This window comes from Orycteropus afer, unplaced genomic scaffold, assembly GCF_000298275.1.
Source record: "Orycteropus afer afer isolate SDZICR_OR568_19922 unplaced genomic scaffold, OryAfe1.0 scaffold00028, whole genome shotgun sequence".
NCBI lineage: Eukaryota > Metazoa > Chordata > Mammalia > Tubulidentata > Orycteropodidae > Orycteropus > Orycteropus afer.
Genome location: NW_006921615.1, coordinates 8,234,295 through 8,253,718, shown reverse-complemented (window position 1 = coordinate 8,253,718; position 19,424 = coordinate 8,234,295). Strand labels below are relative to the sequence as shown.

The window sequence follows — 19,424 nt, the reverse complement described above, 5'->3', positions numbered from 1 at the left end:
AGGCCTTATGCTAGACTCTGAAATTAGAGCACTGACAACATCCTCATTTTCATGGAGTTTGTAGTATTCTGTTTGGGAGCTACATGAACCATGTTGGGTGGGGAAGGACCCTCTACAGAAATGACACTGGAACAACCTCCTGACAACAAAGTCTTGGGAAATTAAGAGAAACACAAAAAGCATCTTCGGATCCCAGAATACCCAGTGGAGAGTTAGAAAACAGACTGAGCACCAATTGAAAGGAGAGGCAGAACTAGACCAGCAGCGAAACAGATTTACGGATTAATGGTAACCTTCCTGCTGGCATGGAACAGCATGGCCATTTTGGAATGGCATAGAACACCCACCCAAAGTGAAGAACTCAGGAAAGAAACTGCAAAGAAAGCCCAGCTGATGGCAGAGTTTAAGTACAGACAACTGTGGAAAAAAAAATAAAGTGAGCAGGATACGGTGGGGACAGAGCACAGGAATGGTGCAGATTTGTAACCAGAAAATCACAGGGAAGTATATCTAGAGCTAGTGAAACACACTGAATCATATGTGAGCTTAGTGAGGAGAAATTGTAGGCAGGGATTTTATAATCAGGGAGTAAAGGGCAGGAACAGGTAGGTGATTGAGAGCTCCAGCCCCTCTAGTGTGTGCAAGGGGGTGGGGGAGTCACGTGCTTGTCTGCCCCCCACCTGCCCTTCCTGACCCTGTGGGGAGCAGTCCATGCTCCTGCACACTTGCCTTCTGCCTTCCACCCCCATGACCCAATGAATAGCAACAACCATGAGCTTTCACATACTTGCTTGATTGCTACTCACCCCTCTTCCACCAATTCCCCAACCAAAATGGCAACCATGTACTGCTGTGTGGTCACTAGCCCACCTCCCACTCCCCCAACCTGATGAGCATTGATGACCATGCACTTTCATAAGCTTATCCTGCCTTTCACCTCATCTTCAGTTCTCCTGCCCTGCCTGGTGAATGGTGGCAATCACAAGCTTCTGTGTACTAGCACCCTTTTCTTCCATCCCCTCACTCAGTGAGTGGTGGCAGCTGTGCTCCTACAAGCCCATCAATCACCCACCTAACCAGAATAGGCAAAGAGCACATTCCTGTGTCCCACTAGCCTGCCATCAAGCTCTGCCTGCTGAACTGGCAAGCAATAGAGAGAGAGCTCCCATCATATGCACCTAGTGAGCAGAAGAGAGTGTGTGCCCATGTGCCTGTTGAACTGGCAAGCAGAGGGAAACCTGTTCCCACCTCCTCTGCTTGTCCACCACACCCAACTCAAATACTGCCCTGCCCATTTGGTGAATGACATTGCCTGCAACACTAGACTAATGACAGAGAATGCATAGTGCCAGCCCAGCCTGCCCTCGGTTGTCCTGCACAACCAGCAAACCTGTGCTAGCTGCTTCCCCACCCATCTAGAGACAGGTGATGAGTGTTCCAGTGCTGCTAGACACTAGTGACCATTGTAGCATGCCCACCTCACCTACTTAGATATGTAAAAACAAAAAAATTAGGACAAAGCAAGCAAACATAGACAGGTATGTGTTGTATAATGTCCATTTGGGCAACATCCAACTGCATATATGTCTGTGGGGTGGGGAGGAGGAGCTTGCTTGGAAAGGGCTCAACGTAGCATGGCCAGCATCAAGTTTGTAGTGTTGTCGTATCTGTGGCTTGGCCGTCATGGCTGCTGCAGTCTGGCTGAAGCCCACGAGCCATGGTGTGGTTTGCAGACCCTGAGGTGTGTCAGCTGCAACTGTGGCTCCTATGGTTGCCGCTGGTGTGTATCCTGCCCAGCCACCCTGCAGGCCAGTGCTTGTGGGGACCCATAGTCACCAGAAAAAAAAAAGGAAATAATAAAGATTGGTGCAGAAATAAATGAAACAAAACGGAAAGACAGTAGAAAGAATCTGTAAGACTACAAGTTGGTTGTTTGACCATAAATAAAACTAACAAACCACTGGCCAAATTGACAAAGGAAAAGAATGAGAAGATACAGATAACCAAAATAAGAACTGAGATGTGTGATATTACAACAGAACCAACTGAGATAAAAAGGATCATAAGAGAATATTATGAAAAATTATGCTGCAACAAATTTGAAAACCTAGAGGAAGTGGACAAATTCTTAGAAGCACACTTCTTACCTAAATGAACACAAATGGGTAGAAAATTTGAATAGACATAACAAAATAAGAAATTGAAGAGGTTGTAAAACAACTCCCCACACACACACACACACACACACAAAAATCCTAGCCCAGATTGCTTCACTGGAGAATTGTACCAAATGTTCAGAGAAGAATTGACACCAGTGCTACTCAGACTATTCCAGAACATAGAAAAGGAAATAATACTCTCTAATTCATTCTTTGAAGGCATCATACCCTTATACCAAAGCCAGACAGACACTACTAAGAAAAGAAAATTACAGACTAGTATTACTCATGAATACAGATGAAAAAGTTCTGAAGAAAATTCTAGCCAACAATTTAACATCATATGAATAAATGAATAATACATCATGACCAAGTGGGATTCATACCAGATATACAAGGGTGGTTCAACGTTAGAAAATCAATCAGTGTCATCTGATACTACATAAATAAAACAAAGGACAAGAATCACATGATAAGCCTAATCGATGCTGAAAAAGCATTTGAGGAAGTCCAACACCCATTCCTGATGAAAATTCTCAGCAAAATAGGAATAGAAGGAAAATCCCTCAGTATAATTAAGGACATATACAAAATCAACAGCCGACATTGTCCTCAATGGAGAAAGACTGAAAGCTTCTCCTTGAGAAGAGGAAGCCTCTGTCACCACTCTCATTCACTGTTGTCCCAGCAAGGGCAATAGGGCAAGGAAGGGAAATAAAGTTCATCTAAATTGATAAGAAAACTATCCCTATTCACAAATGTAATGATATTATATGTAGGAAATCCCAGAGATTCTACAAGAAACCTACTGGAACTAATAGAATTCAGCAAAATGGAAGGTTACAAGATAAACATAAAAATTAGTTGCATCCCTCTACACCAAATTTTGAAAAGGAAAATCTAGGAAACAATTCTGTCTTGTTATCGGTTGCTGCTGTAACAGAAATATGAGCAGTGGTGGCTGTAACAAACGGAAATTTATTTCCTTATAGTTTAAGAGGCTAGAAGCCTGAATTCAAGGTGTCAGCTCCAGGAGAAAGCTTGCTTACTTTCTGTCTGCTCTAGGGAAGGTCCTTGTCTCTTTTCAGCTTCTGTTCATAGGTTTCCTGGTGATCTTGTGGCATATATCTTCCTCTCCATTTGTGCTTTCTTGCATCTTGCTTAATCTGCTTTTATATCTTAGATTGATTTAAGACACACCTCACAGTAAAACTGCCTCATTAACATAACAACAAAAACCCATTCCCAGGTAGGCTTATAACCACACGCATGTTGTTGTTATTGGGTGCTCTTAAGCTCATTCCACCTCATAGAAACGCTGTGTGACACTGTGTATCATCTCCACATGATTTTCTAGGCTGTGATCTTTATAGAAGCAGATCCCCATGTCTTTCTCCTGTGAAACTGCTGAGTGAGTTAGAACTGTCAACCTTTCAGTTAGCAACTGAGCTCATAGCATTACGCTATCAGGGTCAACCATAGGTATAGGGGTTAAGATTCACAACACATAATCTGGGTGTACCCAATTCAGTCCATAACAAGGAGTTTTCTTATATAAGCAGCAAAACCTGCAGAGGCTTTTAGAGACAGGAAAGAGAGGCAAGGAGGAAACCTCAAGACCAAGAAAAACAAAACTATTTTGACCTGGGTTTCCTGTGAGAGGAACATTCTAAGAGAGCTGTGATATAAGTCAATGGCTGGAACACTGAAGACAGCAAAGAGCCTGGGAAGGGCCAAACGGCAGAGAGCTGTCAGTGAGAGCCCTAGAAGGGTGCCTGACAGTAAAACTGGCAGAAAGTAGCAGAAGGTTGCTTCTAGGAAACCAATTAAGAGAGCTGAGTAGGCTGCTACACTGGCCATTAGTTGAGCCAGATAGCAGCTGTCTTAGGCTGGGTTCTCTTGAGAAGCAAAAATCAGTGAAGTGTACCTTATCTATCTATCTATCTATCTATCTATCTATCTATCTGTCTCTAATCTCAAGAAGATGGCTTACATGGTTGTAGGAGCTGTCAGGTCCCAAGTTTGTGGGTCAGATATCAGGCTGGGTTACACTGCTGCAGGGGCTGATGAATCCAAGATCAGCAGGTTAGATAGTAGGCTGCTGGCTCATGGATTGTGGAGGCTGATGAATTCAAAATAGGCATATAAAATGGCAGCCTGCTGCTTCACAGTCTGTGGAGTATGATGAATCCCAAGAACTGGAGGTCAGATGATGATGAGCTAGATGCAGGATCCAGAGAAAGTGAGTGAGCTTTCCCAGAACATCGATATATGTATATATTGGATGCAGACCACACCCCTGAGGAAACACCCATTAGGACTGATTGGCTCATTACATCAGATCATATCATGGGGGGGGGGTGATTACATCATTACATAAATGCCAAACTACACAAGTTACATCATTACATAACTGTCAAACCACCAAGAATCTAGCCCAGCCAAATTGACAGACAACCTTAACCATACCAAATACCATTTACAGTAGCTCCCCAAAAGATAAAATACTTGGAATTAAATCTAATTCGGGACATAAAACACTTATACAAAGAAAATCAATAGAAACCTACTTAAATGAAAAAACATACTATGCTCATGAATAAGAAGATTTAATTAACATTGTGAAAATGTCAGTACTACCCAAAATAATCAATTGATATAATGCAATACTGACTAAATTCTAACAACATTGTTTGTTTAACAAAATGGAAAAATTAATCATAGACTTTATATAGAAAGGAAAGAGACCCTGGATAAGTAAAACGTTACTGAAGAAGAAGAACAAAGTAGGAAGCCTCACACTGCCCAGTTTCAGAGCCTGCTGTACAGCCAGGGTAGCCACAATACATCCTGGTACTGGTAAAATGACAGATACATAGATGTTTGGAACAGATGTGAAAGCAAAAATAAATCCATGTACCTATGGATAGCTGATCTTTGACAAAGGGCCAAAGTCTATCCAATAGGGAAGAGGTAGTCTCTCTATTTCTTTTTCTTTTCTGTTTTTAAGTTGTGATTTGGGTGAAAGTTTACAGAGCAAATTGGTTTTCCATTCAACAATTCACTCACATTTTGTTTTGTGACATTGATTGCAATCCCTATAATGTAACAGAAGTTCTGGTAACATAATGCCTAAGGCACTTGACTGCTAACCAAAAGGCTGGCCGTTCAAACCCACCAGCCATGCCTCGGAAGGAAGGTTGGGCAATCTACTTCCATAGTGATACCACCTCGGAAACCCAAGGAGGGGTCACTATGAGTCGGGTCCAACTCGATGACACATAACAACAACAACATAATATAACATCCCTCTTCCCACTTCCTCCTCCTGTTTACCTGTGTTGTTCTTTCCTATCTCTTCCTGCCTTCTGAGCTTTATTCCTGGACATATGGTGTCCTTTTGCTCTTGTACTGTTGATTGTACTTCTTGAGTGCATACTTCCTTGGTGTTATTGTTCACCTTACTGACCTGTCTATCGTTTGGCTGAAAATTGAGCCATAGGGGTGAGTTCAGTTCCAGATTTGAAGAATGTCAGTGGGCCATAGTCGCAGGGGTTCTACTAGTCTCTATCAGACTAGTAAATCTGGTCTTTTATTATTATTATTATTATTCGTTTTGTTCAACATTTTTCTCCCACTCTATCCAGGACCTCCTGTTGGGATCCCTTTCAAAGGGGTTAGCAGTGGTAACCAGGTACCATCTACTTCTTCTGGTATCAGGGTTGTGTAGGAGTTAGTCTCTTTAATAAATGGTGCTAGAATAATTGGATATCCATTTGCAAAAATAGGAACAGATCCATTCCTCACATCATACACAAAAACTAACTTAAAATGGATCAGAAACCTAAATGTAAATCCTAAAACTGTAAGGTTTAGGTAAAGTTCATGTGAGAAAACAGGGACAAACCTAGGGGCCCTAATTTATGACATAAACAGACTATCGGACATAGCTGAAAATGTACAACAACAGAATATAAACTACATAAATGAGACCTCCTAAAAGTTAAATACTTATGCTCATCAAGGCACTTCACCAGAACTGTAAAAGAACAACCTACAGACTGGAAAAAATAATTTTGACAATGACAGTATCAGACAAGGGACTGATCTCTAAAACGTATGGAAAACTTCAACACCTCACAACAAAAAGGCAAACAATCTAATTTAAAAAACGGAGAAAGGACATGACAGACACTTCACTGAAGACAACGTTCAAGCAACTAACAAACACACAGAAAAATTTGCAGTTATTAGCTGGTGGTGGTGGTGGTGTTGTTGTTAGGTGCCGTCGAGTCAGCTCTGAGTCATAGCGACCCTTTGTATAACAGAACAAAACACTGCCTGGTCCTGTGCCAGCTTCAGAATCCCTGCTATACCTGAGCCCATCATTGTAGCCATTGTGTCAATCCATCTCATTGAGCCCCTTCCCCTTCTTTTTGACCTCCACTAGAGAGATGCAAATCAAAACTTACCCTGGCAATAATGGTGCTGATCAAAAACATACAGAACAACAAAAACTGGTGAAGCTGTGGGGAGATTGGAACTCCTACTGTTGGTGGGACTGGAAAATGGTATGTCCACTATGGAAAACAGTATGGTGTTTCCTTAAAAAGCTGGAAACAAAAATACCATACAATTCACCAATCCTGTTCCTAGATATATATCTTAGAGAAATAAGAGCTGTGCCATGATAGACCTATGCATACCCCCATGTTCATAGCAGCATTATTCATAATAGCAAAAAGATGAAAACAACCTGTCCATCAGTGGATGAATAGGTAAACTGTGGCACATTGATACAGTGGTATAGTATGCAATGATGAGGAATAATGGTGAATTCATCTTACAACATGCATGAATCTGGAGGGTGTTATGCTGAGTGAAATAAGTCAGTCACAAAAGGACAAATACTGTATGAGACCATTATTATAAAAAGTCAAAAATAGATTTACACACACAAAGAAACTTTAATGGTTACCAGGGATGGTAGGAGAAGGTAGGGAAAACCACTAAATAGTATAGAAGTGTTAATTATGAGGAAGGGAAAGGCAGCATACAACATGAGGAAAGTCAGTACAATATGATTAAGATGCTGAGAGGTACGTGAGAATAAAGGACAACTATAATGAATGCTTGGGAGCTCTGGTGGAATAGTGCCTAAGGCATTTGACTGCTAACCAGAAGGCTGGCAGTTCAAACCCACCAGCCACTCCTCGGAAGGAAGGTTCAATGGGCAAGAGGTAGTCTCTTTATTTCTTTCTACTTCTGCCTCGGAAACCCAAGGAGGGGTCGCTATGAGTCGGATCTGACTCGACAGCAGTGACTTTTTTTTTTATACTGAATTGCTCAAGCATAGGGAAGATTGTGAGGATGGTATAGGCCTGGGCACTGTTTCATTCTGTTGTACTTAGGGTCATTGTGAGTTGGAGCTGACTCGGTGGCACCTAACAACAACAATATACAATCTTCCAACAACGGTAATAACAGACAGTAACTTAGGAGTAGAAAACCAAACCAAAACGAAACTTAACTGCCGTCGATTTGATTGCAACTCATAGCAACCCCTCCTTGGGTTTCCGAGGCACTATCTCTATGGAAATAGATTGCCCAACCTTCTTTCTGAGGAGTGGCTGTTGGGTTTGAACCTCCAGTGTTCTGGTTAGCAGTCAAATGCTTAGGCACTGCGCCACCAAAGCTCCTACTTATGAGTAGATAACATAGGTAAATAAATAGGTGAGGGGAGTCATATGAAAATAACACCACATATCTACATAGGTATGGTTGTGGATATTTCTGAATAAAAATTTGTAAGTGCTGCACGTATACTCATATGTAATAGTGCATGTAGGAGCACAGCTATAGAAACTATTTCGACATCAGCACTGAACTACTGGACTTGAAAGCTAAGAACCATAGTCTTGGGCAACATCTACATCAGTTGATAAAACACAGTTCATAAACATCATCTTTTACATACCAGTCTTGTGAATAGCATCTGGGGTCTTAGAAGCTTATGAGTGGCCATTTAAGAAGCAGCTATTGGTTTCTTTCTGCTTGGAGCAAAGGAGAATGAAGAAAACACAAGAATCAAGGAAGCAGTTAGTCCACAGGACTAAAGGCCCATGTGAACCACAACCTCCTCTAACCGTAGACCAGAAGAACTGGATACTGACCATACTGATTTGGACCGCAATAAAAGGTCCTAGTTACAATGTGTAAAAAGTGTAGAACAAGAGTCAAATTTAAAAAAAAAAAAGAGAGAGAGGGAACAGACTTCCTGGTCTGAGAGACTGGAGGGTTCCTGAAACTATTGCCCTAAGACAGCCTTTTAACTTGAAACTCAAGACAGTTACAGAGGCCACCTTTCAGCTTGTAAGATAAACAGTAACACCTGTGAAGAATGTGCTCCTTCGAGCACTATATGGAGACCAAAAGGGCAACATTTGTCCAAAACCAAAGATGAGAAGGAAAGGACAGGGAAACAAGAAATGCAAAAGGGGAACCAGGGAGAAAAAGGTGAAAATGATGACAAATTGCAGAGATTGCAACCAGTGTCACAGAACAAGTTGTGTATGAATTATTGATTGGGAAATTAATTTGCTATGTAAACTTTCACATAATACACAATAAAGTATTCAAAAAAAAAAAAAAAAGAAGAGGGAGACTTTCTGTTGCAAATGTGGCTAAGAGCCAGATCATGAAAGGTTTGTAGGCGATAGTAAGGAAGTTGTATTTTAAGTATGTTAGGAAACTGTTGTAGGCCATTAAGGTCCTCTTCTGCCATATATTTAGTTTTTTTTTTTCCCCCCCAATTTTATCATAAACAATGATTTAATTGCATACTTCTGTAATTTTTTAATAGAATGAATTTCTAGAAGTTTAACTATTTATAAGATAGGTACACGTGCAGGTTTGAGAGATAATGCTCAATTTTCTTCCAAAAGTATTGTATTATTTTTTACTCTTATTAACAGTATATGAGAATGAGATTTTTCTTCCCACCGTGTGCAGGTGTTTCAGCTTGGTCATAGATTATAAGCATGTTCACCCATGTTTACTTCTCGTACTTTTGTGGTTTATCATTTATGTTTAAATTTTCAATACATCTGGCACTTATTTAGATGCAGGGTATGAGGTGAGGAGTCTGTTTATTTTGCTATAAATGGGCGGTCATGTGCCAAAGTCCATTTATCCTTTTTTTGGCTACTGATTTGAAGTGCTATAGTCCATACATCAAATTTTCATTAAAGCTTGGTTGAATCTATTTCTAGACTAGATCTATTTGGCAGTTATAAATTATGGTGATTTGACTTTAAAAAATTCTGTCTTTCTATAAATTTTTTACCTCCTCTTTAGATTCTAATGGCCTTAACAGGAAAAATAATTTTCATCTTTAACTATTGAAGCAAGTAGTAGTTTCACATATCTGAGACATCACATATCCACTTAATGAAATATTTTCTCAAAATAAGGCATTTCTTCAGTATTTATAAAAGTTATTATTTAAGGGTATATTGTGACAGAATGGCCAATGAAGAAATAGTATTTAATCATGTAAAATTATTTAGTTCTTTATGTTACCTTACACACTTGACATACTTGATTTTCTTATTTTGTACTATAAATGCAATAGATATTTTCTATAAAGGGAGCTCTGGTAGCATAGTGCCTAAGGCATTTGACTGCTAACCGGAAGGCTGGCGGTTCAAACCCACCAGCCACTCCTCAAAAGGAAGATTGGGCAATCTACTTCCGTAGTGATACTGCCTTGGAAACCCACGGAGGGGTCGCCATGAGTCAGATCTGACTCGACGGCAGTGAGTTTTTTTTTTCTATGAAGAAAATAAGTTAGAAAATAGAAGCAAAAAGAAGAAAATGGAAATCATTCACAATCCCATTGAGTAAAAATAGTAATATGAAGCACCTTGTCAATAGACTAAATAACAGAGAATTATTTTTTCACCTAGATATAAATTGAAATCATACACTATATATTATTTTCTAATCTTTTTTTTTTTTTTGCCATCCACTATGTCATGAACATTTTCCATGCCATTAAATATTCAATATTTTTTCAGATGACTCTATGTAATTTAAAATTTTCATTTAAAATCACAGAATATTCTTCAGTTTTAAAAACTGACTTGGGATGTTAAATTTGAGCTTGTTGTGTAATTTCTTATTTTGCATTAAAACAAAAACGTTTAGTATAATTTTTAATAATCATTTGGGCAGAAATCTTGGATGATTTATTTCAAAGGTTTTTAACATTTTAAATTTAGGATTTACAGAAATTTACATTTTTATAGTATTAATACTCATTTTTATTTAGTGCATTGTTTGCAGGGTAGTATTTATAAATAATAACTTTTTTAGGTATTGATGTTTAAGGAATGAAAATTTGCTTGTTAAAATTTAAGGGTGTGTTACAATAGAAGTAATTAAGCATGGGATGTTTCTAAGTTATTCTGTATATAGTAACTCTGTAGTAAAGATTATTCTTTATTCTTTACATCTGTCCCCTTTTATAGGAACTTTAATGGAATTGGGTATCTCCCCAATTGTAACATCTGGTTTGATTATGCAGTTGTTAGCTGGAGCCAAAATCATTGAAGTTGGAGATACACCCAAAGATAGAGCTCTCTTCAATGGAGCCCAAAAACGTGAGCATTAAATTGTATACAATTAAAGAGTTTTTTCCAAATTTGAGAATGTTTACGATAAAGATGTTTTTCTTTCTTAGTAATTTGTTTTTTGTTGTCGAGAATATACACAGCAGAACATACACCAGTTCAATTGCTACATGTATAATTCAGTGAGATTGATTACATTCTTTGACTTGTACAACCATTCTCACTTTCCTTTTCAGAGTTTTTCCTTCCCTATTAACATAAACTCACTTCCTCCCAAATTTCCTGTCTAATTTTTTGAGTTGCTCTTTCAATTTAATCCCATATGGACAGATCTTGCAAGAGCATAATGCTCAAGGATAAAGATGTTTTTCTATAGCCTTTTTTTGTCTTTGGTTGTAAGCATGTACTCCTTTCCCCCCCCCCCAATTTTTGTCAGTATTTGGTATGATTATTACCATTGGGCAAGCCATTGTGTATGTCATGACGGGCATGTACGGGGATCCTGCTGAAATGGGTGCTGGAATCTGTCTCCTTATCATTATTCAGGTAAGACATTCTATTTTTTCGTATGCTGATAACTAAACAGTTTGATCCTTTTGTTTTTCTTTTGTAGTAAGTCTTAAGTAATCGATGCATTTGTTTTCTTATTTTTGAGTTATTTTACTTAATTATACTATTTTGATTATTAAAATAACAAATGATGTTGATGTGAAAAAATAAATTTATTTGAAAAGCTTTGTGGCTGTTTAAAGAATTACAGATATTTCATTGATTATAAGATACACATTTTTCACATTTTGATGTCTCTGAAATCGGGATTTTGTTTTTTACAGATGATACTATTTTCCTGTTGCTCTTAGTCAGATTGCAGTAATGACGTGGTTGTTATTTCCTGTGCATGTGTGTCAGCTTTGTCATAGTTCTTCATGTTATCATTACATCAGTTGAGTTATGTTGCCAGATACATGTTGAGTTTAATTTGTTTTGAAGATGTCTTCAAAGAATTTGCTGTGATTTGGTACGGAAATGACATGATGAAAATATAGAAACAGTGCAGCAAGCTAGATGATGAATATCTGTCTAAATTAATTCTTTTTTTATAAGTAGAAAATAAAAAGTCAATGTAATAAGGTATTGTGTTATAGTTTAATTATATTTTTTCTTTTTTTAGTGCTACACATGGCATTATAAGCAATTGTATCTTAAAGTCAATCAAAAACCAAATAATACATATGGACGTACAGTCTGTGAATTTTTTCAATGAGTACTTTAGAAAGACATTATTCAAGGCCAACATAATTATCACTGTATTAAGTATCTTAAAATATGTAAAATTTAGAAGATTTTTTTTTCCTATACAGACCTGAAGAATTATTTAGAGAAGTTACCCAAGAATGGATTGTACTTAAGCTATATAATAGTTACTTCCTGGATTTTGAAAAGAGATATAAGCTGGGAATATAAAGTCCTGGTTATCTTGGAAATTTCTCTTTCTTCTTCTTTCTATGAGATCAAGATTAATTTAGGATTTTTTTTTTTTAGTAACACCTAAAATCAAGTCAGAATATATGAAAAGTAAAATACTAGTTTATTAATACACATATTGAGAAATAGGACTATTTATGACTGGCATTATTGACCATTTTTTTATCTATAAGAAAACATACAGAGACTAATGAAGAGGATATTTAGTAAGCATGATTTAGAACAAGGAAAGTTAGATCGTTTATGGGTTTACTGGCATCAATAGCAGTAGAGGTGGCTTTTCTAAAGATAGGAGAATACTTAGTCTTTTGGCCAGAGCAGGAATTTTTAATGGTTTATCAGGGTCTTTGCTAGTTTTCTGAGCTATGGTGTGTTGCTGTTTGGTTTAAGGTATATTTCTTTAAGGAATCCTGGTGGTGCAGTGGTTAAGTGCTCAGCTGCTAACTGAAAGGCCAGCAGTTCGAAACTACTGTTGGCTCTGTGGGAGGAAGATGTGGCCTTGGAGACCTTTATGGGCAGTTTTACTCTACCCTGTAGGGTCAAATGAGTTGGAATCTACTCCACAGCAATGATTTCTCTGAAGAATGACATTGTCTTTATTTCTCCATTTAACCACTTGATTGGCCACTTCAAGCCCTTAGGAATTAGAGGAAAAAGATAGTCAATGGATTGGTATAGAAGATTCTCTGACAACAGATTTTAATATATTTAACACCTTTTCATATGCTTTTGGCATTGTTGAGGATACTGATATACCAATTATGTTTTGTTTCTTTATAGCATTTACTTTTGTAACTTATATTTTAGACTAACCCTGATACACTCAGAATTGGCATGTATCCAGCTCTTAAAAACATTATGGATCATTAACAGTTTTCTAGTTTTTACTAAGGATATGTTTACACTTTTAAAGAACCTCAACTGAACAATTTTAGGTTAAAGTGTTTACTACTTACAGAGATTTAAAAGACAATAAATAGTTATTCTATTTTAATATTTTTTCAGTATTCAGAAATCTAGGAATTTTTATATTACTAGTATGAAACAAGTAAAGTGGATATGTGTTAAATTCTAGTATACAAATATTTGAGTTATGATTGTTCTAATGTTAATGGATAAAGAAATAGATTATGTTTGATTGATCATATGTATCCTTTCAAAGCATCATTAACATTGAAAATATGTGGATACACTGAATAGATATGATTGTGTTAGTTAATTTTCACAAAGAAAGATAAGTTTTCACAACTGTTTGTTTGCATGCTGTTATGTATGATATCTCTCACCTTATTGTTAACTTCATTTACATGGTCTGTGATTCAGTGTTTTTCTACTAGTGAGATTTGAAATCTAAATAGTGAGTCTTTATTAACATTAAAAAAAAACAAAGAATAGAAAATACCAGCATGGATGGCAGATAGTAAAGGTAAGTATTGTTTTGTCAAACTAAGTTGTGTGTGTGTTTGTGCATGTGCAGTGTGCATGCACATACATGCAAATGAAGGGTTGAAATGTAAAATATTTATTCTTATACCCACTTTAGGGATTCATATGTGTTGTACATTCACATGAATATAGAGTTAGTATTCTGTTCTTACCAGTGTTCAATCAGTGAGATACTGAAGCCTCTGTTTCTCACCCCTTTTCATAGGCATGCATCCTCTTTATTGTCCTTTACCTTACTCCTTTAATTATTGAAACCATTTATCTTTTTGGTTTCTATAATTGGCTTCTTCTGTCAGGTGAGCATAGAAGATGTATATGAGTCACTCAGTACTCTGATAGATATTATTCTGAACAGAGGGTCTGGAGAATATAGTTTCAGACCTGCCCATGTCACTTTGGACAAGTCATTTTATCAGAAGCTTTTTGGTTGCCTGATTGTTCACAGACAACTATTATTCCCTGCACTGGGATGGCTTTCTGTATTTATCATTGGAAGTATTTATTTACTCATTACATAATGTGGTCACAATCTTATCAGTAAGTCCTAACTTATTTGTTACCTTGTCAAAATGTTGAACTTGGTTTTCAAGCAGTAAAGAGTTGGCATGTGCTCTCTCAATTGAGAATTGTACCCTTTTCCAAGCCATTAAAAGTCAAGTGAAAAGACTAAGTAGACAAGTTAGGCTCTGTATAACCATTGAAATGACAGAGGAGAGAAAAAACCAAAACAAAACACTGTAAGGTAAGCATGATTAGAATGGTACAATGTAGGTAGTTTGATCTCTTTTCTAACAGGGGATATTGGGTAAAGTGAGTAAATAATGAGGGTGGTAAACTTGACAGCTGGGAGGAATGGAAGTGGCATTTGCTAGCTGCTGTAGGAGGCGGGTGTCTTTAGAGTGTGCACATGTGAGAGGCTGGGGGCATAGAAGCATATTTTCTTCCCCTCTTGATTAGATTACTGAAGTACGGGGAAGGAGTCATGACTGAGGAGGTCACTTGCAAGGCTGTGGATTTTTTTTAATTGATACATGCTTTTACAGAAATGTCTTCTACAAGAAGAACATTAAGAATTTTCAGTATCACATAAATTAAAGTTAGTGTGCTTTTTTTTTTTAATTATGAACTTAAGAACCTGGTGAACTCTTAACTTTGTCTTCAAGTTTACATTCAGTCTGTCAGGATATGTGTAGAATGCATATTTACATTGTTATAATCTGTGTTCAAGTTAATTAGATTTATTCTGTATATGTTATACTTTATAAAAAATGTATCAGTGTAGTTCACATATTTATTCTTTAATGGTATATAATTCTTTCTAGTTATTATACCAATTATACCATAATTCATTGGGCCTTTCACGTACTTGGTAGTATTTGGATGTTTTCAGATTTCTTGCTGCCATAAATTCTGTAATTGTGAACACTTTTTTTATTTTAGAGTGCTTCTTGAGTAGTTCTTCCTTAAACATTGTAAGGGAAACTATTCAGAAGGTGTGTAAATACACTTTAAAGTTAAAATGTCTGCTTTATAACACCATCTCCAATCCCTTGATTTTTTCAGAATTGGCTTCTCTCTAAAGCAGGTTTAAAAAATACAGAGTCATAATAGTGATATTGCAAACCAAAAACCAAACTCTCTGCCATAGAGTCATTTCCAACTTGTTGTTGTTGTTGTTATGTGCCGTTGAGTCGGCCCCGACTCATAGCGACCCCTCCTTGGGTTTCCGAGGCAGTATCACTACGGAAGTAGGATTGCCCAACCTTCCTTCCGAGTTCCAACTTGTAGTGACCCTGTAATAGAGTACAGCTGCCCCATAGGGTTTCCAAGGCTGTTATTCGTTAAGTAAGCAGAGTGCCACATCTTTCTCCTGCAGAGAGGCTGTGGGATTTGAACCTCCAATCTATTGGTTCGCAGCTGAGCACTTTAACCACTGCACCACCAGATCTCCTGGTATTGCAGCAGTTAGGTTTTAATGTTAAAAATGCCCATACTTTGAAAATAGTCAATGGTTGTTCATCTTCCCCTTTTCTTGCGTTTATTCTTGCTTCAGCTTACTTGCCTTTCTTTCCCCACAGTTGTTTGTTGCTGGTTTGATTGTGCTGCTGTTAGATGAGCTGCTACAGAAGGGTTACGGCTTGGGGTCTGGTATTTCCCTCTTTATTGCCACCAACATCTGTGAAACCATTGTCTGGAAGGCCTTTAGTCCCACTACCATTAACACTGGCAGAGGTACATTGCACAGTGACTGCAACTGCACGAGTTTTGCTGGATGTGTGCTGAAAACTAATACACAGTTTAGTTTACATGCCTCTACCTATGCTGATTGCTATGCCAGAGTACAACTAATGCTAACCGCCCAAAAGTTAATAAGCAGAGATTTGTGGAGTATGAAGTAATACTTCAAAAAATTATCAAAATTTTAGCTTTTGCGCTTTTAAAATCTCAGTGGTTGCAAACAGATTTTTAAAATTTTGTTAACCTTATTTCAGCTGTTGCTGCGTAAGTCGTTTATGTGACCAATTTCAGCATTCCTAGGATAAATAAGATGGTGGATTTAGATTTTTTAAGTGAAAAAGCTTACTGTATCATCAAGGAGGACTGATACATTGCTGCTATTCTACTTTTGGCTTTGTAATGGCACCGAAATACTGAAATATTTTCTTCTGCCTTTATGCATCTCCACTTCTCTCAGATGCCATCCTAGATTCTTTTTGGTTAACATATAAACTGATTCCAGCCCTAAGAAAGTAGCAATGATGGCTTATTAATGTTCTTGGTAAAATAAATTTAAAGACAAGCTTATAGAGCAACATCTATCTTTGATTCTGACATCTTTATTCTGCTTTGCTGCTGCTGCTTTTTTATCCCCCTAAAAATGCTCTTTTTCCTTCCCTGAAGTAAAGGAGAGGCAAATCTTTCTGAACTAAATATTTGCTTTGATTTATTCTTCTTTGGCTATTTTCATCAACAATAGTCCCTTGAGACAACTTCAGATTTGATGCTAAAAAAAAGCTACATTTGCCTCAACAATTAAATATTTTTAGAATCTCCACACATGGCTGTTTCATAAAGTAAACATTGAATTACTTTGACTCATTTTTGCTGTACGCTGGAGTTTCAAGGTTATTTGTTTTGACCTTTGTGACAAGTTTGGATAATGAATCTATAGGTAATTTCTATCTTGATTTATCAGGTACCGAGTTTGAGGGTGCAGTCATAGCTCTGTTTCATTTATTGGCCACCAGAACAGACAAAGTTCGAGCTTTAAGGGAGGCTTTCTACCGTCAGAATTTACCCAATCTCATGAACCTCATTGCTACAGTTTTTGTGTTTGCTGTTGTTATATATTTTCAGGTAAGCTTAATCTCTTCACCAAAGTAAGTGGGATGTGGGTTTTTACTTTGCTTTGAAGAATGCCATGAAATGTTAGTGTCTAACAAGTCAGTGTTTCAAAATCTAGTCAAGCAGATAATTGCATTCTTTGGACTCTGATTTTAAAGTGAAAAATAGTTGTGAAGTAGAAAAAGGATTTGAAAGACTATTTTTGCAAGAGGAAAATTTTTTGTAAGCACTGTCCGTTTATATTCCCTGAAGTTACTTGTTTTACCTCTCTGGTTTATATTCTTTTCTTGATATTTACAGTTCTTCTATTTTTGTTTTATAGGGATTTCGAGTTGACTTGCCAATTAAGTCAGCCCGGTATCGAGGACAGTACAGTAGCTATCCCATCAAGCTCTTCTACACCTCCAACATTCCCATTATTCTTCAGTCTGCCTTAGTTTCAAACCTGTACGTTATTTCCCAGATGCTGTCCGTTCGATTTAGTGGCAACTTCTTAGTAAATTTACTAGGACAGTGGGCTGTGAGTATTGTGTTCTTTATATGAAGTATTTTAAGTATTTAAAATGTATTATAATTTGCACTTAATAGTTAAATTTTTATCTGGAAAAGATGAGGCATAATTGAATCAGTTACTGTAAAATTTTGAGATTCTTGTAGAGTAGAATTTATTATATAGCTGGTAGAATTGTTGAGTGTTATACAACGAAAATGGGGTAAGTATTTTTTATTATTTTACTGTCTAGGAAGGATTTTTCCCATCACATTTTTTTTTTTTTTTCATTTTTAGGCTAAAATAATAGTTGCTTTCATAAAAAGATTTCCTATTTTGTAATATTATCTTCCATAACAATGAAGTTTCATTAACAAAACAAAACAAAACAAAAACTATTTCCTGATAATACACAGGATGCTTGAAAGATCCTTTCCTCTCCCTCCACCCATTGTCACGTCCAGAATAACAATAAACTAGCTTGTGATTATCTGGGCTGGAGAGAAGCATGTAATTAATTAGACTGAAGAGAGAGCAGTGTTGCTAGAATTAGAATCTAGGAAATTCTTACTTCCTTTTATATCCTCTTCATCATAGCTTCTTCTTTAGTCATGTTATTGAAGTTATTGTAGAATTTTGATTTGTTCATATTTTGTCACCTGACAAAAGGTTATCTCCACACACAAACACTAAGAAATTATAGAATTAGACTCTGTTCTTTAGCAGAGTATATAATTCTGGAATTGGTATTTTTACAGTCATTATCCTTGAAATATACTTATTCTATTCATTTATTAATCTTTCTTTGTTATTATAAATTTTAGCAACTCATGTCTTTCTGCTTTTACTGAAGATCTTTTTTTTTAAATTTAAAGTTTAACAGGTTAAGGCAGTAATTCTTTTTTTTCCCCCCTCATTAACCACTCTGAGCTATTTGTAATAAATAAACTTGAGTAATTTTATTTTTTTTTTAAATTATGATTTGGGTGAAAGTTTACAGAGCAGATTCACTTTCCATATAGCAGTTCACATACACTTTGTCTCATGACATTGATGAGTTAACCACAAAGCAACAGCTTCCCTCCCACTTCCTGCCGATAGTTACCTCTTCCCTGTGTCCGTCCCTCCATGCGCTCCTGTCCCCTGAGCTCTCTCCCTGTGCATAAACAGCCCTTCTCTCTCCCATGTTTGTTCTCTTCAAGGCGTGTATCTACCTAGTGTAAATGTTCACCTCATATGCCTATCTTTTGTTTGGCTGAAAGCCACAGGTGTGGGTTCAATTCCAGACCTGAAGGGCAGCTAGGGGCCATAGTCTTAGTGGTTCTACCAGACTCTATCAGACCAGCAAACCTGGTCCTTTTTTTTCCCAAATGATTTTGAGTTTTATTCCACATTGTTGTCCCTCTCTATCCAGGGTCTCTTACGTAGATGTCCCTCTGAGTGGTTGACAGTGGTAGCTGGGTACCATTTAGTTCTTCTAGTTTCATAGTCGTATAGGCTGAGGATCACATGGTGTACCAGTCGCTTGTACTCATTGTTTCCATGCGTCTTTGGTTTTCTTCATTCTTCTTTGCTCTGGATGAGGAAAGACCAATCGTTGCATCTAGATGGCTGCTTGCAAGCTTTTAAGATCCTAGTCGCTACTTGCCAAAGTAGGATGTGGAACAGTGTTCTGTGTACTGTGTTATGCCAATTGAGCTTGATGTCCCCTGCAACTATGCTCCCGGGCCCACAGGTTCAGTTACTCGCTCCCTCTAGGTAGCTGGCTGTGCCCAAGAAGTGACTACAACCTTGTCCCTTGTCAGCTCTACTATACACCTGGGAATTCTTACAGATCATACAAATACACTTGTAGAACCATTGTCT

At 37.3% G+C, this 19,424-nt stretch overlaps 1 protein-coding gene across 1 annotated transcript in view; it reads left to right on the top strand.

The window, feature by feature from the left end:
* The window catches only part of SEC61A2 (SEC61 translocon subunit alpha 2), a 43,930-nt gene that overhangs the window by 18,155 nt on the left and 6,351 nt on the right, over positions 1-19,424 (top strand). Inside the window, exons 6-10 of the mRNA XM_007935430.2 lie at positions 10,691-10,822; positions 11,229-11,338; positions 15,802-15,955; positions 16,920-17,080; positions 17,391-17,588. Of these exons, the coding sequence (XP_007933621.2) occupies positions 10,691-10,822; positions 11,229-11,338; positions 15,802-15,955; positions 16,920-17,080; positions 17,391-17,588 (755 nt within the window). The remainder of the gene's footprint in view (positions 1-10,690; positions 10,823-11,228; positions 11,339-15,801; positions 15,956-16,919; positions 17,081-17,390; positions 17,589-19,424) is intronic.